The sequence below is a fragment of the Protopterus annectens genome, chromosome 10.part0 (genome assembly GCF_019279795.1).
Source record: "Protopterus annectens isolate FY-2018-M chromosome 10.part0, PAN1.0, whole genome shotgun sequence".
In the NCBI taxonomy this organism is placed as follows: Eukaryota; Metazoa; Chordata; order Ceratodontiformes; family Protopteridae; genus Protopterus; species Protopterus annectens.
This window is the reverse complement of record NC_056744.1, coordinates 1825614025-1825641833: the sequence shown is the minus strand read 5'-3', so window position 1 is coordinate 1825641833 and position 27809 is coordinate 1825614025. Positions and strand designations below refer to the sequence as shown.

Genomic DNA, 27809 nt, shown 5'->3' with positions numbered 1-27809 from the left:
CATACGAGTATAGCACATACCCAAACACACATAATACACAAATGCATGCAAACAAGATAGTCATACACACCTGCTCACCTACATGCACAAATGCACACACATAAACACACACAAATGACCGTATGTGCAAGTTCACATACATGTGCACACACACACACACACACACACACACACACACACACACACACACACACACACACACACAGACACACACACACACACACACACACACACACACACACACACACACACACACACACACACACACACAGACACACACACACAAACACACACACACACACACACACACACAGACACACACACACACACACACACACACACACACACACACACACACACCATTGGCATTAACATAAAGGAATATCAAGTAGTGAATAGTTTACCCCTTAAACCTGTTCTTCCACTTCCCATTGAGGCTTTGCACATCCTAATTCCTTCTGCATATCAACATTCAAGTGCAGTCATCATTATTAGTCACAAGGTTGTTGGTTCCCTGTTACTGCTGTGTCTTGTTTACAGGTGGTTGCTATGTCCTGCCTGCCCCCTCCTCCCAACCATAGTGCTCACATGATACGTCTCAGGACTGCTATGGCCTATCAGACACAGTCTTTCCCTGAGCCCATTCCTCAGTGTCTGATATTTCACAACACCATGCAATAATAAACCCTATTAATAGTGAGGTTAACATAACTGAAGGTTTCCTGCAGCAGTGTCCTATCATTTGGCAGATATGTCCTGACATCCATGGTCCATGGTATCCCATGTGGCTACAGAGCCACTTGGATAACAGCTTCTTCTACAGTATGCCCAATCCCTCCCAGTTGTGGTTATTATATCCTGCCCCTCCTCCATTCAAACCATCAAAACACATGTACTATATGTATTGCAGTACAGACTGCTTCTGCTGTGGACTGGTTAAGAATCAGCTGCATTGTGTTAAAAGTAATATTTAAAAAAGCATTCTTCAAAAACGTGAGTAACACCTTTCTACTTTCAGATGTGTACAGTTGCTTGGAGGTTGACTGCTTTGGGTATTTTGAGAAGAAAGCTCAAACAGAGGTTGAGAAGGATACCTGTGAGCCCTGTTGGGAAGAGGTAAGTTAAGTTGCAGATTATGTAATTTTTTTTTCCTAATGCATATGCAAAGATGAAATGCACCTAAGTCTAATTGTAGCCATTGGTTAACATTTAGGGTCACTTGCCTCCCCATTCACTATTGTACCAGTAGGCAGAATTTTGTCTCATCCTTATTATCCAACTTCTCATGTACCACAGAGTCAGGTAGTTCAGGAAGAATGTTTCCAGCCACCCATGTTTGTTATCCATATTCAAGAGTGTAGCCACGTATACACCTTGTACACCACAGTGCACGTTTATATGATCATATTATCATAGAAGGTTACTAGGCTAATAACCCTAAGGCCTTTACAAGCCTAGCCAAATTTTACCCTTATTTTCATGATCAGCACCTATCACCCCTGTCCAAGAGGGACATAGGTGGAACCCCTGGGGTGAATTTATGGTTACCCATCCAATCATCCAGACTGTGTTTGAAGAGGGCCAAAGTGGGCCAATGAGGTGTTCTGCTTGACATGAAGCGGGGGTTTGTTCCAAAGGTGTGGTAAACTCTGGGATACAAATCTGTCCCTCCAACAAGCTCTATTAATGTCACATATGAGGTTAAGGCCACTAAAGTGAGTAACCCATGTATCATTTGGCTTACAGATATGCAGTATTTCAAATAACACAGGGTCAGAGATTACCTTGTATGCAAGGCAGAGATCATTCTGAACAGATGGTCTGAAACAGAATAAAGTGACAGTGATTTCAGATGGTCCTCATTGGACAGATGCTGAAGACCTTGAATTTCCCTTGTGAGGAACCTGTGTGGTCTCTCCAGTTGTTGTAGGTGCTTGGAAAAGTACATACCAAAAGGGGCATTGTACTCAATTATTGGCCTGATGAGGGAAGAGTACAGGGAGGTTATAACTTCTTTTTTTTCTGGAAACAGTGCCCTTACTTACGAGAAGAGCAATACAGAATGCCCTTATTACCACTGTGGGGACATGATTGTCAAAGGTAAGGTTGCTGTCAACCTGTGTACCCAGGTCTCTCACCACTGAGTGTGTACTTAAGGTGTTGTTATTGATGCAGTAGTTAGCAGGAACATCACTCTTACTGAAAGGGATGATAATACATTTTTTGTATTGAGTTTAAGGCCATGACATTGGCACCAATCATTTGTTTGTGTAAGACCCTCTTATAGGATGTTGACATCATTTGGAGATTCTATGACCACTCCCAGTTTGCAGTCACCAGCAAACTTTGTCAGCCACAGACCTTTAGTTTTAGCGTGCACTTTGGAGAACTGGATTCCAAACAGTAGAGGTCCCAGGACTGATCCCTGTGGAACACCACTGGTTACAGGTCTGCTGTTGGAGGTGGATTCTTCTATTTTGAATATATTGGTTCTATCAGTGAGCTTGTTGGTGACCCATCTAATGATAAACAGGTTGATACCTAGCTGGGTGAGTTTGTCAATGATGCCTGAGTGGGGGATAGTGTGAAAAGTATGACTAAGTCTAGGTAGGCTGTGTGCACCGATTTCCACTCATCAAGGGCCTTGGTGACTGTCTCAAAGGAGTCCACCAGGTTTAACAGGCATGAACTCCCTTTGGCAAATGGAAATTGAGTAGGGTCAAGTGGTTGGATGTTACCAATATCTTTGTTAAGATCCATGATGATTCTCTCCATGGCCTTGTAGATAAGACTAATCAGGCTAATAGGTTTATAGTTCCCAGGGTCAGGGGAAGCACCACCTTTGTGCAAGGGGCTAATGGTGACCTGTTTCCATTCAGCTGGGATGAAGCCAATGCTTAGAGTATGATTAAAAATAGTACCCAATGGCTTTGCTAATTCTTGTTTGAGCCCGTGTAGGACGCAGCCTGTGATGTTATCAGATCCCATGAATGCCATGTTTTTGACCTTAGAGAGGGTGATCATGACCTGCTTTGTAGAGATAAAGGGTAGAGGACAGGTGGTAGGGATGTTTTGGGTAAGTGGGGCAGGGAAGGGAGAGTGACGTTTTCACATAACCTGTGAGCTAATAAGTTAACAATGTGCACAGGTTGGGAATTTGTGGTATCATAAACTTCCAGTTTGACCCAAATCTGGGCCTTTCCTTTGAGGTTATGGATGTAACTAAAGAACACTTTATGCTTGTCCTTAGTTGAGGAAGTTAATTTGGATTCATAGCTTTGGAGGATTTCACAAGGAGTCTTATTTGCTTTTTTAAGCTGAGGGGGTTCTGAATATTTATGTATTTTATACAATGAGATGTGGTAGAATTGAAGCTTAAATGTCTCTGTCATATTTGTGATGCTGTTACTTTAGGTTATTAAGTTAGATATTTCTTAAATACTCTTTTTCAGTGTGCCAAATTGGCTAAATGTATGGATTACATCTTTGCTTTTGCATGAGCCTGTCATTTCAGGAGTCATTTTTAAAATACTGATAAGGAATCTCATCCAAAATATATTCCTCATGATGCACTGCAAAAGCCCCATGGGAACACAGGAATGAAGGGATGTGTCCTAAAGTGAGGGAATGAAGGGATGTGTCCTAAAGTGATGGGAATGAAGGGATGCATACTAAAGTGACAAGAATGAAAGGATGTGTCGTAAAATGATGGGAATGAAGGGATGTGTCCTAAAGTGACAGAAATGAAGGGATATGTCCTAAAGTGACAGGAATGAAGGGATCTGTCCTAAAGTGACGGGAATGAAGGGATGTGTCCTAAAGTGATGGAATGAAGGGATGTGTCCTAAAGTGACATGAATGAAGGGATGTGTCCTAAAGTGATGGGAATGAAGAGATCTGTTGTAAAGTGACAGGAATGAAGGGATGTGTCCTAAAGTGACAGGAATGAAGGGATCTGTCCTAAAGTGACAGGAATGAAGGGATGTGTCCTAAAGTGACAGGAATGAAGGGATCTGTCCTAAAGTGACAGGAATGAAGGGATGTGTCCTCAAGTGACAGGAATGAAGGGATGTGTCCTCAAGTGACAGGAATGAAGGGATGTGTCCTAAAGTGATGGGAATAAAGGAATGTGTCCTAAAGTGACTAGAATGAAGGGATGTGTCCTAAAGTGATGGGAATAAAGGAATGTGTCCTAAAGTGACAGAATGAAAGGATGTGTCGTAAAGTGACAGGAATGAAGGGATCTGTCCTAAAGTGATGGGAATAAAGGGATGTGTCCTAAAGTGACATGAATGAAGGGATCTGTCCTAAAGTGACAGGAATGAAGGGATGTGTCCTAAAGTGATGGGAATGAAGGGATGTGTCCTAAAGTGACAGGAATATAGGGATGTGTCCTAAAGTGACAGGAATGTAGGGATGTGTCCTAAAGTGATGGGAATAAAGGGATGTGTCCTAAAGTGACTGGAATGAAGGGATGTGTCCTAAAGTGACGGGAATGAAGGGATGTGCCCTAAAGTGACAGAATGAAGGGATGTGTCCTAAAGTGACAGGAATGAAGGGATGTGTCCTAAAGTGAAAGAATTGAAGGAATCTGTCCTAAAGTGACAGGAATGAAGGGATGTGTCCTAAAGTGACTGGAATGAAGGGATGTGTCCTAAAGTGACGGGAATGAAGGGATGTGTCCTAAAGTGACAGGAATGAAGGGATGTGTCCTAAAGTGACAGGAATGAAGCGATCTGTCCTAAAGTGAATGGAATGAAGGGATGTGTCCTAAAGTGACGGGAATGAAGGGATGTGTCCTAAAGTGACTGGAATGAAGGGATCTGTTTCTGTCCTAAAGTGACTGGAATGAAGGGATGCGTCCTAAAGTGACGGAATGAAGGGATGTGTCCTAAAGTGATGGGAATGAAGAGATCTGTCATAAAGTGACGGAAATGAAGGGATGTGTCCTAAAGTGACAGGAATGAAGGGATGTGTCCTAAAGTAACAGGAATGAAAGGATGTGCCCTAAAGTGACGGAATGAAGGGATGTGTCCTAAAGTGACAGGAATGAAGGGATGTGTCCTAAAGTGATGGGAATAAAGGGATATGTCCTAAAGTGACTGGAATGAAGGGATGTGTCCTAAAGTGATGGAAATAAAGGAATGTGTCCTAAAGTAACAGGAATGAAGGGATGTGCCCTAAAGTGACAGAATGAAGGGATGTGTCCTAAAGTGACAGGAATGAAGGGATGTGTCCTAAAGTGATGGGAATGAAGGGATTTGTCCTAAAGTGAAAGGATTGAAGGAATCTGTCCTAAAGTGATGGGAATGAAGGGATGTGTCCTAAAGTGACAGGAATGAAGGGATGTGTCCTAAAGTGACAGGAATGAAGCGATCTGTCCTAAAGTGACAGGAATGAAGGGATGTGTCCTAAAGTGAATGGAATGAAGGGATGTGTCCTAAAGTGACAGGAATGAAGGGATGTGTCCTAAAATGATGGGAATAAAGGGATGTGTCCTAAAGTGACTGGAATGAAGAGATGTGTCCTAAAGTGATGGGAATAAAGGAATGTGTCCTAAAGTAACAGGAATGAAGGGATGTGCCCTAAAGTGACAGAATGAAGGGATGTGTCCTAAAGTGACAGGAATGAAGGGATGTGTCCTAAAGTGATGGGAATGAAGGGATTTGTCCTAAAGTGAAAGGATTGAAGGAATCTGTCCTAAAGTGATGGGAATGAAGGGATGTGTCCTAAAGTGACAGGAATGAAGGGATGTGTCCTAAAGTGATGGGAATAAAGGAATGTGTCCTAAAGTGACAGGAATGAAGGGATGTTTCCTAAAGTGAATGGAATGAAGGGATGTGTCCTAAAGTGACAGGAATGAAGGGATCTGTTTCTGTCCTAAAGTGACGGGAATGAAGGGATGCGTCCTAAAGTGACAGAATGAAGGATGTGTCCTAAAGTGACGGGAATGAAGAGATCTGTTGTAAAGTGACGGAAATGAAGGGATGTGTCCTAAAGTGACAGGAATGAAGGGATGTGTCCTAAAGTGACAGGAATGAAGGGATCTGTCCTAAAGTGACAGGAATGAAGGGATCTGTCCTAAAGTGATGGGAATGAAGGGATATGTCCTAAAGTGACGGGAATGAAGGGATGTGTCCTAAAGTGACAGGAATGAAGGGATCTGTCCTAAAGTGACAGGAATGAAGGGATCTGTCCTAAAGTGATGGGAATGAAGGGATGTGTCCTAAAGTGATGGGAATGAAGGGATGTGTCCTAAAGTGACAGGAATGAAGGGATGTGTCCTAAAGTGATGGGAATGAAGGGATGTGTCCTAAAGTGATGGGAATAAAGGGATGTGTCCTAAAGTGACACAAATGAAGGGATGTGTCCTAATGTGACAGGAATGAAGGTATCTGTCCTAAAGTAATAGGAATGAAGGGATGTGTCCTAAAGTGACAGATTGAAGGGATGTGTTTTAAAGTGATGGGAATGAAGGGATTTGTCCTAAAGTGACAGGATTGAAGGAATCTGTCCTAAAGTGATGGGAATGAAGGGATGTGTCCTAAAGTGACGGGAATGAAGGTATGTGTCCTAAAGTGACATGAATAAAGGGATCTGTCCTAAAGTGACAGGAATGAAGGGATGTGTACTAAAGTGACGGGAATGAAGATATGTGTCCTAAAGTGATGGGAATGAAGGGATGTGTCCTCAAGTGACAGGAATGAAGGGATGTGTCCTAAAGTGATGGGAATGAAGGGATGTGTCCTAAAGTGATGGGAATAAAGGGATGTGTCCTAAAGTGACAGGAATGAAGGGATGTGTCCTAAAGTGACGGGAATGAAGGGATGTGTCCTAAAGTGATGGGAATAAAGGGATGTGTCCTAAAGTGACGGGAATAAAGGGATGTGTCCTAAAATGACTGGAATGAAGGGATGTGTCCTAAAGTAACAGGAATGAAAGGATGTGCCCTAAAGTGACAGAATGAAGGGATGTGTCCTAAAGTGACAGCAATGAAGGGATGTGTCCTAAAGTAATGGGAATGAAGGGATTTGTCCTAAAGTGAAAGGATTGAAGGAATCTGTCCTAAAGTGATGGGAATGAAGGGATGTGTCCTAATGTGACAGGAATGAAGGGATGTGTCCTAAAGTGACAGGAATGAAGCGATCTGTCCTAAAGTGATGGGAATGAAGGGATGTGTCCTAATGTGACAGGAATGAAGGGATGTGTCCTAAAGTGATGGGAATGAAGGGATGTGTCCTAAACTGACTGGAATGAAGGGATATGTCCTAAAGTGACAGGAATGAAGGGATGTGTCCTAAAGTGACAGGAATGAAGCGATCTGTCCTAAAGTGACAGGAATGAAGCGATCTGTCCTAAAGTGACAGGAATGAAGGGATGTGTCCTAAAGTGAATGGAATGAAGGGATGTGTCCTAAAGTGATGGGAATGAATGGATTTGTCCTAAAGTGACAGGAATGAAGGGATCTGTTTCTGTCCTAAAGTGACGGGAATGAAGGGATGCGTCCTAAAGTGACGGAATGAAGGGATGTGTCCTAAAGTGACGGGAATGAAGAGATCTGTCGTAAAGTGACGGAAATGAAGGGATGTGTCCTAAAGTGACAGGAATGAAGGGATGTGTCCTAAAGTAACAGGAATGAAGGGATGTGTCCTAAAGTGATGGGAATGAAGGGATGTGTCCTAAAGTGATGGGAATGAAGGGATGTGTCCTAAAGTGACAGGAATGAAGGGATGTGTCCTAAAGTAACAGGAATGAAGGGATGTGTCCTAAAGTGATGGGAATGAAGGGATTTGTCCTAAAGTGACAGGATTGAAGGAATCTGTCCTAAAGTGACGGGAATGAAGGGATGTGTCCTAAAGTGACAGGAATGAAGGGATGTGTCCTAAAGTGACAGGAATGAAGGGATCTGTCCTAAAGTGACATGAAAGAAGGGATCTGTCCTAAAGTGACAGGAATGAAGGGATGTGTGCTAAAGTGACGGGAATGAAGATATGTGTCCTAAAGTGATGGGAATGAAGGGATGTGTCCTAAAGTGACTGGAATGAAGGGATATGTCCTAAAGTGACAGGAATGAAGGGATGTGTCCTAAAGTGACAAGAATGAAGGGATGTGTCCTAAAGTGACAGGAATGAAGGGATGTGTCCTAAAGTCTCAGGAATAAAGGGATGTGTTCTAAAGTGACAGGAATAAAGGGATGTTTCCTAAAGTGACAGGAATGAAGGGATCTGTCCTAAAGTGACGGGAATGAAGGGATGCGTCCTAAATTGACGGAATGAAGGGATGTGTCCTAAAGTAACAGGAATGAAGGGATCTGTCCTAAAGTGACGAGAATGAAGGGATGTGTCATAAAGTGATGGGAATGAAGGAATCTGTCCTAAAGTGATGGGAATGAAGGGATGTGTCCTAAAGTGACAGGAATGAAGGGATGTGTCCTAAAGTGACAGGAATGAAGGAATGTGTCCTAAAGTGACAGGATGAAGGGATTGTCCTAAAGTGATGGGAATGAAGGTATGTGTCCTAAAGTGACAGAATGAAGGGATGTGTCCTAAAGTGGCAGGAATGAAGGGATGTGTCCTAAAGTGACAGGAATGAAGGAATGTGTCCTAAAGTGACAGGAATGAAGGGATTGTCCTAAAGTGATGGGAATGAAGGTATGTGTCCTAAAGTGACAGAATGAAGGGATGTGTCCTAAAGTGACAGGAATGAAGGGATTGTCCTAAAGTGATGGGAATGAAGGGATGTGTCCTAAACTGACGGGAATGGAGGGATGTGTCCTAAAGTGAATGGAATGAAGGGATGTGTCCTAAAGTGACGGGAATGAAGGGATGTGTCCTAAAGTGACGGGAAAGAAGGGATGTGTCCTAAAGTGACTGGAAAGAAGGGATGTGTCCTAAAGTGATGGGAATGAAGGGATGTGTCCTAAAGTGATGGGAATGAAGGGATGTGTCCTAAAGTGACTGGAATGAAGGGATGTGTCCTAAAGTGTATATAGGCTTAATGTATGGATACCTGACCAGAGTCAAAGAGAGAAAGAACTGCTATAACATCTCATTTTGTGGTTTCTGATCTGCCATCTTCTCTGTCTCTGCATAGAGCATGTGATAATATGCATTGAAAACAATTATGCTTTTATTTAATGTCTCTCAATGGAGGAAAGGTATAATAGGGAGGCACAAACCTTTAAGTGTGTCTACATATATAGCTGGACATCGGATGGTCATCATCATCGCTTGCCTAGTATCACTCCTATGTCCATAAGTGATGACTACTACATCTTTCCTCCTATGTCCATAAGTGATGACTACTACATGTTCCCTCCTATGTCCATAAGTGATGACTACTACATGTTCCCTCCTATGTCCATAAGTGATGACTACTAAATGTTCCCTCCTATGTCCATAAGTGATGACTACTACATGTTCCCTCCTTTGTCTATAAGTGATGACTACTACATGTTCCCTCCTATGTCCATAAGTGATGACTACTACATGTTCCCTCCTATGTCCATAAGTGATGACTACTACATGTTCCTTCCTATGTCTGTAAGTGATGACTACTACATGTTCCCTCCTATGTCCATAAAGTGATGACTACTACATGTTCCCTCCTATATCCGTAAGTGATGACTACTACATGTTCCCTCCTATGTCCATAAGTGATGACTACTACATGTTCACTCCTATGTCCATAAGTGATGACTACTGCATGTTCCCTCCTATGTCCATAAGTGATGACTACTACATGTTCCCTCCTATGTCCATAAGTGATGACTACTAAATGTTCCCTCCTATGTCCATAAGTGATGACTACTACATGTTCCCTCCTATGTCCATAAGTGATGACTACTACATGTTCCCTCCTATGTCCATAAGTGATGACTACTACATGTTCCCTCCTATGTCCATAAGTGATGACTATTACATGTTCCCTCCTATGTCCGTAAGTGATGACTACTACATGTTCCCTCCTATGTCCGTAAGTGATGACTACTACATGTTCCCTCCTATGTCCGTAAGTGATGACTACTACATGTTCCCTCCTATGTCCATAAGTGATGGCTACTACATGTTCTCTCCTATGTCCATAAGTGATGGCTACTACATGTTCCCTCCTATGTCCATAAGTGATGGCTACTACATGTTCCCTCCTATGTCCATAAATGATGACTACTACATCTTTCCTCCTATGTCCATAAGTGATGACTACTACATGTTCCCTCCTATGTCCATAAGTGATGACTACTACATGTTCCCTCCTATGTCCATAAGTGATGACTACTAAATGTTAGCTCCTATGTCCATAAGTTATGACTACTACATGTTCACTCCTATGTCCGTAAGTGATGACTACTACATGTTCCTTCCTATGTCCATAAGTGATGACTACTACATGTTCCCTCCTATGTCCGTAAGTGATGACTACTACATGTTCCCTCCTATGTCCATAAGTGATGGCTACTACATGTTCTCTCCTATGTCCATAAGTGATGGCTACTACATGTTCCCTCCTATGACCATAAGTGATGGCTACTACATGTTCCCTCCTATGTCCATAAATGATGACTACTACATCTTTCCTCCTATATCCATAAGTGATGACTACTACATGTTCCCTCCTATGTCCATAAGTGATGACTACTACATGTTCCCTCCTATGTCCATAAGTGATGACTACTAAATGTTCCCTCCTATGTCCATAAGTGATGACTACTACATGTTCCCTCCTATGTCTATAAGTGATGACTACTACATGTTCCCTCCTATGTCCATAAGTGATGACTACTACATGTTCCCTCCTATGTCCATAAGTGATGACTACTACATGCTCCCTCCTATGTCCGTAAGTGATGACTACTACATGTTCCCTCCTATGTCCGTAAGTGATGACTACTACATGTTCCCTCCTATGTCCGTAAGTGATGACTACTACATGTTCCCTACTATGTCCATAAGTGATGACTACTACATGTTCCCTCCTATGTACATAAGTGATGGCTACTACATGTTCCCTCCTATGTCCATAAGTGATGGCTACTACATGTTCCCTCCTATGTCCATAAATGATGACTACTACATCTTTCCTCCTATGTCCATAAGTGATGACTACTACATGTTCCCTCCTATGTCCATAAGTGATGACTACTGCATGTTCCCTCCCATGTCCATAAGTGATGACTACTACATGTTCCCTCCTTTGTCCGTAAGTGATGACTACTACATGTTCCCTCCTATATCCGTAAGTGATGACTACTACATGTTCCCTCCTATGTCCGTAAGTGATGACTACTACATGTTCCCTCCTATGTCCGTAAGTCATGACTACTACATGTTCCCTCCTATGTCCATAAGTGATGACTACATGTTCCCTCCTATGTCCGGAAGTGATGACTACTACATGTTTCCTCCTATGTCCATAAGTGATGACTACTACATGTTCCCTCCTATGTCCATAAGTGATGACTACTGCATGTTCCCTCCTATGTCCATAAGTGCTGACTACTACATGTTCCCTCCTATGTCCATAAGTGATGACTACTAAATGTTCCGTCCTATGTCCATAAGTGATGACTACTACATGTTCCCCCCTATGTCCATAAGTGATGACTACTACATGTTCCCTTATATCCATAAGTGATGACTACTACATGTTCCCTCCTATGTCCGTAAGATGACTACTACATGTTCCCTCCTATGTCTGTAAGTGATGACTACTACATGTTCCCTCCTTTGTCCGTAAGTGATGACTACTACATGTTCTTTCCTATGTCCATAAGTGATGGCTACTACATGTTCTCTCCTATGTCCATAAGTGATGACTACTACATGTTCCCTCCTATGTCCATAAGTGATGACTACTACATGTTCCCTCCTATGTCTGTAAGTGATGACTACTACATGTTCCTTCCTATGTCCATAAGTGATGACTACTACATGTTCCCTCCTATGTCCGTAAGTGATGACTACGACATGTTCCCTCCTATGTCCATTAGTGATGACTACTACATGTTCCCTCCTATGTCCATAAGTGATGGCTACTACATGTTCCCTCCTATGTCCATAAGTGATGGCTACTACATGTTCTCTCCTGTGTCCATAAGTGATGGCTACTACATGTTCCCTGCTATGTCTGTAAGTGATGACTACTACATGTTCCCTCCTATGTCCATAAGTGATGACTACTACATGTTCCCTCCTATGTCCGTAAGTGATGACTACTACATGTTCCCTCCTATGTCCATAAGTGATGACTACTACATGTTCCCTCCTATGTCCATAAGTGATGGCTACTGCATGTTCTTTCCTATGTCCATAAGTGATGGCTACTACATGTTCTCTCCTATGTTCATAAGTGATGGCTACAACATGTTCTCTCCTATGTCCATAAGTGATGGCTACTACATGTTCCCTCCTATGTCCATAAGTGATGGCTACTACATGTTCCCTTCTATGTCCATAAGTGATTACTACTACATGTTCCCTCCTATGTCCATAAGTGATGGCTACTACATGTTCCCTCCTATGTCCATAAGTGATGGCTACTACATGTTCCCTCCTATGTCCATAAGTGATGGCTGCTACATGTTCCCTCCTATGTCCATAAGTGAGGGCTACTACATTTTCCCTCCTATGTCCATAAGTGATGGCTACTACATGTTCCCTCCTATGTCCATAAGTGATGACTACTACATGTTCCCTCCTATGTCCATAAGTGATGACTACTACATGTTCCCTCCTATGTCCATAAGTGATGACTACATGTTCCCTCCTATGTCCAGAAGTGATGACTACTACATGTTTCCTCCTATGTCCATAAGTGATGACTACTACATGTTCCCTCCTATGTCCATAAGTGATGACTACTGCATGTTCCCTCATATGTCCATAAGTGCTGACTACTACATGTTCCCTCCTATGTCCATAAGTGATGACTACTAAATGTTCCCTCCTATGTCCATAAGTGATGACTACTACATGTTCCCCCTATGTCCATAAGTGATGACTACTACATGTTCCCTTATATCCATAAGTGATGACTACTACATGTTCCCTCCAATGTCCGTAAGATGACTACTACATGTTCCCTCCTATGTCTGTAAGTGATGACTACTACATGTTCCCTCCTTTGTCCGTAAGTGATGACTACTACATGTTCTTTCCTATGTCCATAAGTGATGGCTACTACATGTTCTCTCCTATGTCCATAAGTGATGACTACTACATGTTCCCTCCTATGTCCATAAGTGATGACTACTACATGTTCCCTCCTATGTCTGTAAGTGATGACTACTACATGTTCCTTCCTATGTCCATAAGTGATGACTACTACATGTTCCCTCCTATGTCCGTAAGTGATGACTACGACATGTTCCCTCCTATGTCCATTAGTGATGACTACTACATGTTCCCTCCTATGTCCATAAGTGATGGCTACTACATGTTCCCTCCTATGTCCATAAGTGATGGCTACTACATGTTCTCTCCTGTGTCCATAAGTGATGGCTACTACATGTTCCCTGCTATGTCTGTAAGTGATGACTACTACATGTTCCCTCCTATGTCCATAAGTGATGACTACTACATGTTCCCTCCTATGTCCGTAAGTGATGACTACTACATGTTCCCTCCTATGTCCATAAGTGATGACTACTACATGTTCCCTCCTATGTCCATAAGTGATGGCTACTGCATGTTCTTTCCTATGTCCATAAGTGATGGCTACTACATGTTCTCTCCTATGTTCATAAGTGATGGCTACTACATGTTCTCTCCTATGTCCATAAGTGATGGCTACTACATGTTCCCTCCTATGTCCATAAGTGATGGCTACTACATGTTCCCTTCTATGTCCATAAGTGATTACTACTACATGTTCCCTCCTATGTCCATAAGTGATGGCTACTACATGTTCCCTCCTATGTCCATAAGTGATGGCTACTACATGTTCCCTCCTATGTCCATAAGTGATGGCTGCTACATGTTCCCTCCTATGTCCATAAGTGAGGGCTACTACATTTTCCCTCCTATGTCCATAAGTGATGGCTACTACATGTTCCCTCCTATGTCCATAAGTGATGACTACTACATGTTCCCTCCTATGTCCATAAGTGATGACTACTACATGTTGCCCTCCTATGTCCATAAGTGATCACTACTACATGTTGCCCTCCTATGTCCATAAGTGATGACTACTACATGTTCCCTCCTATGTCCGTAAGTGATGACTACTGCATGTTCCCTCCTATGTCCATAAGTGATGACTACTACATGTTCCCTCCTATGTCCATAAGTGATGACTACTACATGTTCCCTCCTATGTCCATAAGTGATGACTACTACATGTTGCCCTCCTATGTCCATAAGTGATGACTACTACATGTTCCCTCCTATGTCCGTAAGTGATGACTACTGCATGTTCCCTCCTATGTCCATAAGTGATGACTACTACATGTTCCCTCCTATGTCCATAAGTGATGACTACTACATGTTGCCCTCCTATGTCCATAAGTGATGACTACTACATGTTCCCTCCTATGTCCATAAGTGATGACTACTACATGTTGCCCTCCTATGTCCATAAGTGATGACTACTACATGTTCCCTCCTATGTCCATAAGTGATGACTACTACATGTTCCCTCCTATGTCCATAAGTGATGACTACTACATGTTGCCCTCCTATGTCCATAAGTGATGACTACTACATGTTCCCTCCTATGTCCGTAAGTGATGACTACTGCATGTTCCCTCCTATGTCCATAAGTGATGACTACTACATGTTCCCTCCTATGTCCATAAGTGATGACTACTACATGTTGCCCTCCTATGTCCATAAGTGATGACTACTACATGTTCCCTCCTATGTCCATAAGTGATGACTACTACATGTTGCCCTCCTATGTCCATAAGTGATGAGTACTACATGTTCCCTCCTATGTCCATAAGTGATGACTACTACATGTTCCCTCCTATGTCCATAAGTGATGACTACTACATGTTGCCCTCCTATGTCCATAAAATGATGACTACTACATGTTGCCCTCCTATGTCCATAAGTGATGACTATTACATGTTCCCTCCTATGTCCGTAAGTGATGACTACTGCATGTTCCCTCCTATGTCCGTAAGTGATGACTACTGCATGTTCCCTCCTATGTCCATAAGTGATGACTACTACATGTTCCCTCCTATGTCCGTAAGTGATGACTACTACATGTTCCCTCCTATGTCCGTAAGTGATGACTACTGCATGTTCCCTCCTATGTCCATAATTGATGACTACTACATGTTCCCTCCTATGTCCATAAGTGATGACTACTACATGTTCCCTCCTATGTCCATAAGTGATGACTACTACATGTTCCCTCCTATGTCCGTAAGTGATGACTATTACATGTTCCCTCCTATGTCCATAAGTGATGACTACTACATGTTCCCTCCTATGTCCATAAGTGATGACTACTACATGTTCCCCTCCTATGTCCATAAGTGATGACTACATGTTCCCTCCTATGTCCATAAGTGATGACTACTACATGTTCCCTCCTATGTCCATAAGTGATGACTACTACATGTTCCCTCCTATGTCCATAAGTGATGACTGCTACATGTTCCCTCCTATGTCCATAAGTGATGACTACATGTTCCCTCCTATGTCCATAAGTGATGACTACATGTTCCCTCCTATGTCCATAAGTGATGACTACATGTTCCCTCCTATGTCCATAAGTGATGACTGCTACATGTTCCCTCCTATGTCCATAAGTGATGACTACATGTTCCCTCCTATGTCCATAAGTGATGACTGCTACATGTTCCCTCCTATGTCCATAAGTGATGACTACTACATGTTCCCTCCTATGTCCATAAGTGATGACTACTACATGTTCCCTCCTATGTCCATAAGTGATGACTGCTACATGTTCCCTCCTATGTCCATAAGTGATGACTACATGTTCCCTCCTATGTCCATAAGTGATGACTACATGTTCCCTCCTATGTCCATAAGTGATGACTACTACATGTTCCCTCCTATGTCCATAAGTGATGACTACATGTTCCCTCCTATGTCCATAAGTGATGACTACTACATGTTCCCTCCTATGTCCATAAGTGATGACTGCTACATGTTCCCTCCTATGTCCATAAGTGATGACTACATGTTCCCTCCTATGTCCATAAGTGATGACTACATGTTCCCTCCTATGTCCATAAGTGATGACTACTACATGTTCCCTCCTATGTCCATAAGTGATGACTACTACATGTTCCCTCCTATGTCCGTATGTGATGACTACTACATGTTCCCTCCTATGTCCATAAGTGATGACTACTACATGTTCCTTCCTATGTCCATAAGTGATGACTACTACATGTTCCCTCCTATGTCTATAAGTGATGACTACTACATGTTCCCTCCTATGTCCGTAAGTGATGACTACTACATGTTCCCTCCTAAGTCCATAAGTGATGACTGCTACATGTTCCCTCCTATGTCCATAAGTGATGACTACATGTTCCCTCCTATGTCCATAAGTGATGACTACATGTTCCCTCCTATGTCCATAAGTGATGACTACTACATGTTCCCTCCTATGTCCATAAGTGATGACTGCTACATGTTCCCTCCTATGTCCATAAGTGATGACTACTACATGTTCCCTCCTATGTCCATAAGTGATGACTGCTACATGTTCCCTCCTATGTCCATAAGTGATGACTACATGTTCCCTCCTATGTCCATAAGTGATGACTGCTACATGTTCCCTCCTATGTCCATAAGTGATGACTACATGTTCCCTCCTATGTCCATAAGTGATGACTACATGTTCCCTCCTATGTCCATAAGTGATGACTACTACATGTTCCCTCCTATGTCCATAAGTGATGACTACTACATGTTCCCTCCTATGTCCGTAAGTGATGACTACTACATGTTCCTCCTATGTCCATAAGTGATGACTACTACATGTTCCTTCCTATGTCCATAAGTGATGACTACTACATGTTCCCTCCTATGTCTATAAGTGATGACTACTACATGTTCCCTCCTATGTCCGTAAGTGATGACTGCTACATGTTCCCTCCTATGTCCATAAGTGATGACTGCTACATGTTCCCTCCTATGTCCATAAGTGATGACTGCTACATGTTCCCTCCTATGTCCATAAGTGATGACTACTACATGTTCCCTCCTATGTCCGTAAGTGATGACTGCTACATGTTCCCTCTTATGTCCATAAGTGATGACTACTACATGTTCCCTCCTATGTCCATAAGTGATGACTACATGTTCCCTCCTATGTCCATAAGTGATGACTACTACATGTTCCCTCCTGTGTCCATAAGTGATGACTACTACATGTTCCCTCCTATGTCCATAAGTGATGACTACTGCATGTTCCCTTCTATGTCCATAAGTGATGACTGCTACATGTTCCCTCCTATGTCCGTAAGTGATGACTGCTACATGTTCCCTCCTATGTCCATAAGTGATGACTACTACATGTTCCCTCCTATGTCCGTAAGTGATGACTGCTACATGTTCCCTCCTATGTCCATAAGTGATGACTACTACATGTTCCCTCCTATGTCCATAAGTGATGACTACTGCATGTTCCCTCCTATGTCCATAAGTGATGACTGCTACATGTTCCCTCCTATGTCCATAAGTGATGACTACTACATGTTCCCTCCTATGTCCATAAGTGATGACTACTACATGTTCCCTCCTATGTCCGTAAGTGATGACTACTACATGTTCCCTCCTATGTCCATAAGTGATGACTACTACATGTTCCTTCCTATGTCCATAAGTGATGACTACTACATGTTCCCTCCTATGTCTATAAGTGATGACTACTACATGTTCCCTCCTATGTCCGTAAGTGATGACTACTACATGTTCCCTCCTATGTCCATAAGTGATGACTGCTACATGTTCCCTCCTATGTCCATAAGTGATGACTACATGTTCCCTCCTATGTCCATAAGTGATGACTACTACATGTTCCCTCCTATGTCCATAAGTGATGACTACTACATGTTCCCTCCTATGTCCGTAAGTGATGACTACTACTTGTTCCCTCCTATGTCCATAAGTGATGACTACTACATGTTCCTTCCTATGTCCATAAGTGATGACTACTACATGTTCCCTCCTATGTCTATAAGTGATGACTACTACATGTTCCCTCCTATGTCCATAAGTGATGGCTACTACATGTTCCCTCCTATGTCCATAAGTGATGGCTGCTACATGTTCCCTCCTATGTCCATAAGTGAGGGCTACTACATTTTCCCTCCTATGTCCATAAGTGATGGCTACTACATGTTCCCTCCTATGTCCATAAGTGATGACTACTACATGTTCCCTCCTATGTCCATAAGTGATGACTACTACATGTTCCCTCCTATGTCCATAAGTGATGACTACATGTTCCCTCCTATGTCCAGAAGTGATGACTACTACATGTTTCCTCCTATGTCCATAAGTGATGACTACTACATGTTCCCTCCTATGTCCATAAGTGATGACTACTGCATGTTCCCTCCTATGTCCATAAGTGCTGACTACTACATGTTCCCTCCTATGTCCATAAGTGATGACTACTAAATGTTCCCTCCTATGTCCATAAGTGATGACTACTACATGTTCCCCCTATGTCCATAAGTGATGACTACTACATGTTCCCTTATATCCATAAGTGATGACTACTACATGTTCCCTCCTATGTCCATAAGATGACTACTACATGTTCCCTCCTATGTCTGTAAGTGATGACTACTACATGTTCCCTCCTTTGTCCGTAAGTGATGACTACTACATGTTCTTTCCTATGTCCATAAGTGATGGCTACTACATGTTCTCTCCTATGTCCATAAGTGATGACTACTACATGTTCCCTCCTATGTCCATAAGTGATGACTACTACATGTTCCCTCCTATGTCTGTAAGTGATGACTACTACATGTTCCTTCCTATGTCCATAAGTGATGACTACTACATGTTCCCTCCTATGTCCGTAAGTGATGACTACGACATGTTCCCTCCTATGTCCATTAGTGATGACTACTACATGTTCCCTGCTATGTCCATAAGTGATGGCTACTACATGTTCCCTCCTATGTCCATAAGTGATGGCTACTACATGTTCTCTCCTGTGTCCATAAGTGATGGCTACTACATGTTCCCTGCTATGTCTGTAAGTGATGACTACTACATGTTCCCTCCTATGTCCATAAGTGATGACTACTACATGTTCCCTCCTATGTCCGTAAGTGATGACTACTACATGTTCCCTTTTATGTCCATAAGTGATGACTACTACATGTTCCCTCCTATGTCCATAAGTGATGGCTACTGCATGTTCTTTCCTATGTCCATAAGTGATGGCTACTACATGTTCTCTCCTATGTTCATAAGTGATGGCTACTACATGTTCTCTCCTATGTCCATAAGTGATGGCTACTACATGTTCCCTCCTATGTCCATAAGTGATGGCTACTACATGTTCCCTTCTATGTCCATAAGTGATTACTACTACATGTTCCCTCCTATGTCCATAAGTGATGGCTACTACATGTTCCCTCCTATGTCCATAAGTGATGGCTACTACATGTTCCCTCCTATGTCCATAAGTGATGGCTGCTACATGTTCCCTCCTATGTCCATAAGTGAGGGCTACTACATTTTCCCTCCTATGTCCATAAGTGATGGCTACTACATGTTCCCTCCTATGTCCATAAGTGATGACTACTACATGTTCCCTCCTATGTCCATAAGTGATGACTACTACATGTTGCCCTCCTATGTCCATAAGTGATCACTACTACATGTTGCCCTCCTATGTCCATAAGTGATGACTACTACATGTTCCCTCCTATGTCCGTAAGTGATGACTACTGCATGTTCCCTCCTATGTCCATAAGTGATGACTACTACATGTTCCCTGCTATGTCCATAAGTGATGACTACTACATGTTCCCTCCTATGTCCATAAGTGATGACTACTACATGTTGCCCTCCTATGTCCATAAGTGATGACTACTACATGTTCCCTCCTATGTCCGTAAGTGATGACTACTGCATGTTCCCTCCTATGTCCATAAGTGATGACTACTACATGTTCCTCCTATGTCCATAAGTGATGACTACTACATGTTGCCCTCCTATGTCCATAAGTGATGACTACTACATGTTCCCTCCTATGTCCATAAGTGATGACTACTACATGTTGCCCTCCTATGTCCATAAGTGATGACTACTACATGTTCCTCCTATGTCCATAAGTGATGACTACTACATGTTCCTCCTATGTCCATAAGTGATGACTACTACATGTTGCCCTCCTATGTCCATAAGTGATGACTACTACATGTTCCCTCCTATGTCCGTAAGTGATGACTACTGCATGTTCCCTCCTATGTCCATAAGTGATGACTACTACATGTTCCCTCCTATGTCCATAAGTGATGACTACTACATGTTGCCCTCCTATGTCCATAAGTGATGACTACTACATGTTCCCTCCTATGTCCATAAGTGATGACTACTACATGTTGCCCTCCTATGTCCATAAGTGATGAGTACTACATGTTCCCTCCTATGTCCATAAGTGATGACTACTACATGTTCCCTCCTATGTCCATAAGTGATGACTACTACATGTTGCCCTCCTATGTCCATAAAATGATGACTACTACATGTTGCCCTCCTATGTCCATAAGTGATGACTATTACATGTTCCCTCCTATGTCCGTAAGTGATGACTACTGCATGTTCCCTCCTATGTCCGTAAGTGATGACTACTGCATGTTCCCTCCTATGTCCATAAGTGATGACTACTACATGTTCCCTCCTATGTCCGTAAGTGATGACTACTACATGTTCCCTCCTATGTCCGTAAGTGATGACTACTGCATGTTCCCTCCTATGTCCATAAGTGATGACTACTACATGTTCCCTCCTATGTCCATAAGTGATGACTACTACATGTTCCCTCCTATGTCCATAAGTGATGACTACTACATGTTCCCTCCTATGTCCGTAAGTGATGACTATTACATGTTCCCTCCTATGTCCATAAGTGATGACTACTACATGTTCCCTCCTATGTCCATAAGTGATGACTACTACATGTTCCCCTCCTATGTCCATAAGTGATGACTACATGTTCCCTCCTATGTCCATAAGTGATGACTACTACATGTTCCCTCCTATGTCCATAAGTGATGACTACTACATGTTCCCTCCTATGTCCATAAGTGATGACTGCTACATGTTCCCTCCTATGTCCATAAGTGATGACTACATGTTCCCTCCTATGTCCATAAGTGATGACTACATGTTCCCTCCTATGTCCATAAGTGATGACTACATGTTCCCTCCTATGTCCATAAGTGATGACTGCTACATGTTCCCTCCTATGTCCATAAGTGATGACTACATGTTCCCTCCTATGTCCATAAGTGATGACTGCTACATGTTCCCTCCTATGTCCATAAGTGATGACTACTACATGTTCCCTCCTATGTCCATAAGTGATGACTACTACATGTTCCCTCCTATGTCCATAAGTGATGACTGCTACATGTTCATCCTATGTCCATAAGTGATGACTACATGTTCCCTCCTATGTCCATAAGTGATGACTACATGTTCCTCCTATGTCCATAAGTGATGACTACTACATGTTCCCTCCTATGTCCATAAGTGATGACTACATGTTCCTCCTATGTCCATAAGTGATGACTACTACATGTTCCCTCCTATGTCCATAAGTGATGACTGCTACATGTTCCCTCCTATGTCCATAAGTGATGACTACATGTTCCCTCCTATGTCCATAAGTGATGACTACATGTTCCCTCCTATGTCCATAAGTGATGACTACTACATGTTCCCTCCTATGTCCATAAGTGATGACTACTACATGTTCCCTCCTATGTCCGTAAGTGATGACTACTACATGTTCCCTCCTATGTCCATAAGTGATGACTACTACATGTTCCTTCCTATGTCCATAAGTGATGACTACTACATGTTCCCTCCTATGTCTATAAGTGATGACTACTACATGTTCCCTCCTATGTCCGTAAGTGATGACTACTACATGTTCCCTCCTATGTCCATAAGTGATGACTGCTACATGTTCCCTCCTATGTCCATAAGTGATGACTACATGTTCCCTCCTATGTCCATAAGTGATGACTACATGTTCCCTCCTATGTCCATAAGTGATGACTACTACATGTTCCCTCCTATGTCCATAAGTGATGACTGCTACATGTTCCCTCCTATGTCCATAAGTGATGACTACTACATGTTCCCTCCTATGTCCATAAGTGATGACTGCTACATGTTCCCTCCTATGTCCATAAGTGATGACTACATGTTCCCTCCTATGTCCATAAGTGATGACTGCTACATGTTCCCTCCTATGTCCATAAGTGATGACTACATGTTCCCTCCTATGTCCATAAGTGATGACTACATGTTCCTCCTATGTCCATAAGTGATGACTACTACATGTTCCTCCTATGTCCATAAGTGATGACTACTACATGTTCCCTCCTATGTCCGTAAGTGATGACTACTACATGTTCCCTCCTATGTCCATAAGTGATGACTACTACATGTTCCTTCCTATGTCCATAAGTGATGACTACTACATGTTCCCTCCTATGTCTATAAGTGATGACTACTACATGTTCCCTCCTATGTCCGTAAGTGATGACTACTACATGTTCCCTCCTATGTCCATAAGTGATGACTGCTGCATGTTCCCTCCTATGTCCATAAGTGATGACTGCTACATGTTCCCTCCTATGTCCATAAGTGATGACTACTACATGTTCCCTCCTATGTCCGTAAGTGATGACTGCTACATGTTCCCTCTTATGTCCATAAGTGACGACTACTACATGTTCCCTCCTATGTCCATAAGTGATGACTACATGTTCCCTCCTATGTCCATAAGTGATGACTACTACATGTTCCCTCCTGTGTCCATAAGTGATGACTACTATATGTTCCCTCCTATGTCCATAAGTGATGACTACTGCATGTTCCCTTCTATGTCCATAAGTGATGACTGCTACATGTTCCCTCCTATGTCCGTAAGTGATGACTGCTACATGTTCCCTCCTATGTCCATAAGTGATGACTACTACATGTTCCCTCCTATGTCCGTAAGTGATGACTGCTACATGTTCCCTCCTATGTCCATAAGTGATGACTACTACATGTTCCCTCCTATGTCCATAAGTGATGACTACTGCATGTTCCCTCCTATGTCCATAAGTGATGACTGCTACATGTTCCCTCCTATGTCCGTAAGTGATGACTGCTACATGTTCCCTCCTATGTCCATAAGTGATGACTACTACATGTTCCCTCCTATGTCCGTAAGTGATGACTGCTACATGTTCCCTCCTATGTCCATAAGTGATGACTACTACATGTTCCCTGCTATGTCCGTAAGTGATGACTGCTACATGTTCCCTCCTATGTCCATAAGTGATGACTACATGTTCCCTCCTATGTCCATATGTGATGACTGCTACATGTTCCCTCCTATGTCCATAAGTGATGACTACATGTTCCCTCCTATGTCCATAAGTGATGACTACATGTTCCCTCCTATGTCCATAAGTGATGACTACTACATGTTCCCTCCTATGTCCATAAGTGATGACTACTACATGTTCCCTCCTATGTCCGTAAGTGATGACTACTACATGTTCCCTCCTATGTCCATAAGTGATGACTACTACATGTTCCTTCCTATGTCCATAAGTGATGACTACTACATGTTCCCTCCTATGTCTATAAGTGATGACTACTACATGTTCCCTCCTATGTCCGTAAGTGATGACTACTACATGTTCCCTCCTATGTCCATAAGTGATGACTGCTACATGTTCCCTCCTATGTCCATAAGTGATGACTACATGTTCCCTCCTATGTCCATAAGTGATGACTACTACATGTTCCCTCCTATGTCCATAAGTGATGACTACTACATGTTCCCTCCTATGTCCGTAAGTGATGACTACTACATGTTCCCTCCTATGTCCATAAGTGATGACTACTACATGTTCCTTCCTATGTCCATAAGTGATGACTACTACATGTTCCCTCCTATGTCTATAAGTGATGACTACTACATGTTCCCTCCTATGTCCGTAAGTGATGACTACTACATGTTCCCTCCTATGTCCATAAGTGATGACTGCTACATGTTCCCTCCTATGTCCATAAGTGATGACTGCTACATGTTCCCTCCTATGTCCATAAGTGATGACTACTACATGTTCCCTCCTATGTCCGTAAGTGATGACTGCTACATGTTCCCTCCTATGTCCATAAGTGATGACTACTACATGTTCCCTCCTATGTCCATAAGTGATGACTACATGTTCCCTCCTATGTCCATAAGTGATGACTACTACATGTTCCCTCCTATGTCCATAAGTGATGACTACTACATGTTCCCTCCTATGTCCATAAGTGATGACTACTGCATGTTCCCTCCTATGTCCGTAAGTGATGACTGCTACATGTTCCCTCCTATGTCCGTAAGTGATGACTGCTACATGTTCCCTCCTATGTCCATAAGTGATGACTACTACATGTTCCCTCCTATGTCCGTAAGTGATGACTACTGCATGTTCCCTCCTTTGTTCATAAGTGATGACTACTACATGTTCCCTCCTATGTCCATAAGTGATGACTACTACATGTTCCCTCCTATGTCCATAAGTGATGACTGCTACATGTTCCCTCCTATGTCCGTAAGTGATGACTACTACATGTTCCCTCCTATGTCTATAAGTGATGACTACTACATGTTCCCTCCTATGTCCGTAAGTGATGACTACTACATGTTCCCTCCTATGTCCATAAGTGATGACTGCTACATGTTCCCTCCTATGTCCGTAAGTGATGACTGCTACATGTTCCCTCCTATGTCCATAAGTGATGACTACTACATGTTCCCTCCTATGTCCGTAAGTGATGACTGCTACATGTTCCCTCCTATGTCCATAAGTGATGACTACTACATGTTCCCTCCTATGTCCATAAGTGATGACTACATGTTCCCTCCTATGTCCATAAGTGATGACTACTACATGTTCCCTCCTATGTCCATAAGTGATGACTACTACATGTTCCCTCCTATGTCCATAAGTGATGACTACTGCATGTTCCCTCCTATGTCCGTAAGTGATGACTGCTACATTTTCCCTCCTATGTCCGTAAGTGATGACTGCTACATGTTCCCTCCTATGTCCATAAGTGATGACTACTACATGTTCCCTCCTATGTCCGTAAGTGATGACTACTGCATGTTCCCTCCTATGTCCATAAGTGATGACTGCTACATGTTCCCTCCTATGTCCATAAGTGATGACTACTACATGTTCCCTCCTATGTCCATAAGTGATGACTACTACATGTTCCCTCCTATGTCCATAAGTGATGACTACTACATGTTCCCTCCTATGTCCATAAGTGATGGCTACTGCATGTTCCCTCCTATGTCCATAAGTGATGACTGCTACATGTTCCTCCTATGTCCATAAGTGATGACTACTACATGTTCCCTCCTATGTCCATAAGTGATGACTACTACATGTTCCCTCCTATGTCCATAAGTGATGGCTACTGCATGTTCCCTCCTATGTCCATAAGTGATGACTGCTACATGTTCCCTCCTATGTCCATAAGTGATGACTACTACATGTTCCCTCCTATGTCCGTAAGTGATGACTACTACATGTTCCCTCCTATGTCCATAAGTGATGACTACTACATGTTCCCTCCTATGTCCATAAGTGATGGCTACTGCATGTTCCCTCCTATGTCCATAAGTGATGACTACTGCATGTTCCTTTCCCCACCTGCCGCACTGCAGGTATTGAGTACATCATGCTCTTCGCCTGTATCTGTTCAGGGCATACAGTTGTCTACAATGAATGCTTGCAGCTTCACCAGGATATTTGTAACAGTGCATGTAGTAAATGCTTACATCCTTTTCCCGGATGCCTGCAATAGTACATGCAGTGAATGCAGCATGGTTTCTCCTAATGTTTGTGAGAGTACATATGATTATATCTGCCACAGAGCATGCAGTGACATGCAGTGAGTACATGCATGCTTCATCTCATTGTTTTCCCCCACTGCATGCAATGGTATACAGTGAGCACATGCATTTTTCCCCTCAATGTTTTCCACAATGCATGCAGTGACATGCAGTAAGTACATATATGCTTTTTCTCAATGTCTTCCACAATGCATGCAGAGACGCACAATGAGTACATGCATGCTTCCTAAAATTGTTTTCCACAGTGCATACAGTAACATGCAGTGAGTACATGCATGCTTCCTTCCAATGTTCTCCACAGTGCATGCATGCTCTGATGTACAGGAAGTGAATGCTTGTTTATTCCTGGTGCCTACAGCAGTGGTGCTTTGGATCATAAATGCATAGGTGTAAATGCATAGGTGTAGTTTCCTGATCCTTGCCGCAACACACACACTGATGTGCAGGGAGTGTAGCACGCTCTTTACTGGTGTCAGGTACAGTTAATGCAATGACATGCAAAAGGTGCATTCACACTGCTTTCCACACTACCTTCTTATCTCTGTAGCAATGTATCTGATGATATGATATGAATGCAAGCTTGCATGCAGGGAGTGTAGTACACTCTTTACTAGTGTCAGGTACAGTTAATGCAATGACATGCAAAAAGTGCATTTGGACTACCTTCCACACTACCTTCTTATCTCTGTAGCAATGTATCTGATGATATGATATGAATGCAAGCTTGCATGCAGGGAGTGTAGCACACACTTTACTGGTGTCAGGTACAGTTAATGCAATGACAAGCTACCTTCTTTTCTCTCCAGCAATGTATCTGATGATATGACATGAATGCAAGCTTGCATGCAGGGAGTGTAGAACACATTTTACTAGTACAGTTAATGCAATGAAAATCAGAAGGTGCATTCAGACTACTTTCTTAACTGTGCTACAGCGTGTCTAGTGATATGATATGAGTGTATGCATTATCCTCGTGTCTCTGCTACAATCAATATGTCTGGTGATATTATATGAGTGGATGCATTATCCTTGTGTCTCTACTACAATGTATCTGGTGATATGATATGAGTGTATGCATTATCCTTGTGTCTGTCACTGACATGGACTGAGTCAAACACACTTTCTCAATTTCTGACATAATTTATGTAATGACATCCAGGGAGTGTGTCCATGCTTCTTTCTGGTACCTGTCTGATTTCATGCAACAGTGAGGAGTGACTGCAATATACTTTGGTGATGTTCGATGCACTTTGCAAAGTAGCATGCAGTAAATGCATGCATGCTTCCAAGCATCCATATTGATTTCTGCTGCAGTCACATCAGGAATCAGGCACTGCACTCCAGGCTCTACTGAGCCTTCCCGAAGGCATAATTAGGACTCCAAGGAGTGCTGCCCCAGCTAGTGGTATAAGTCTGTTCCTGAACCATAGTCACCATTGGTATAGCTGGAGGTCTTGCTTTTCCATGCTAAAAGCCTGCCACTTCTGAGCACATAATTCCTACAGAGGAAAGGCTGAGCAGGAAAGGAAGACTTAAGGATGTGGTTTACTAAGCAGCTAAAAGCTGCATTGCCGTATTACTGCAAAGGAGCAAAACAAGATGTGACTGTTAAATCACAATAATGTTTGGTTCTCTGTACCTTAACAGTGTATCTTGGGCCATAGCCATGTGAGAGGTATCTTTACAACCTGCCCCTCATCACT

At 42.6% G+C, this 27809-nt stretch overlaps 1 protein-coding gene across 1 annotated transcript in view; it reads left to right on the top strand.

Annotated features, from left to right (window-relative positions):
• The window catches only part of LOC122814070 (active breakpoint cluster region-related protein-like), a 1143696-nt gene that overhangs the window by 985206 nt on the left and 130681 nt on the right, over positions 1-27809 (top strand). Inside the window, exon 15 of the mRNA XM_044086683.1 lies at positions 1019-1116. Coding sequence (XP_043942618.1) covers positions 1019-1116 — 98 coding nt within the window. The remainder of the gene's footprint in view (positions 1-1018; positions 1117-27809) is intronic.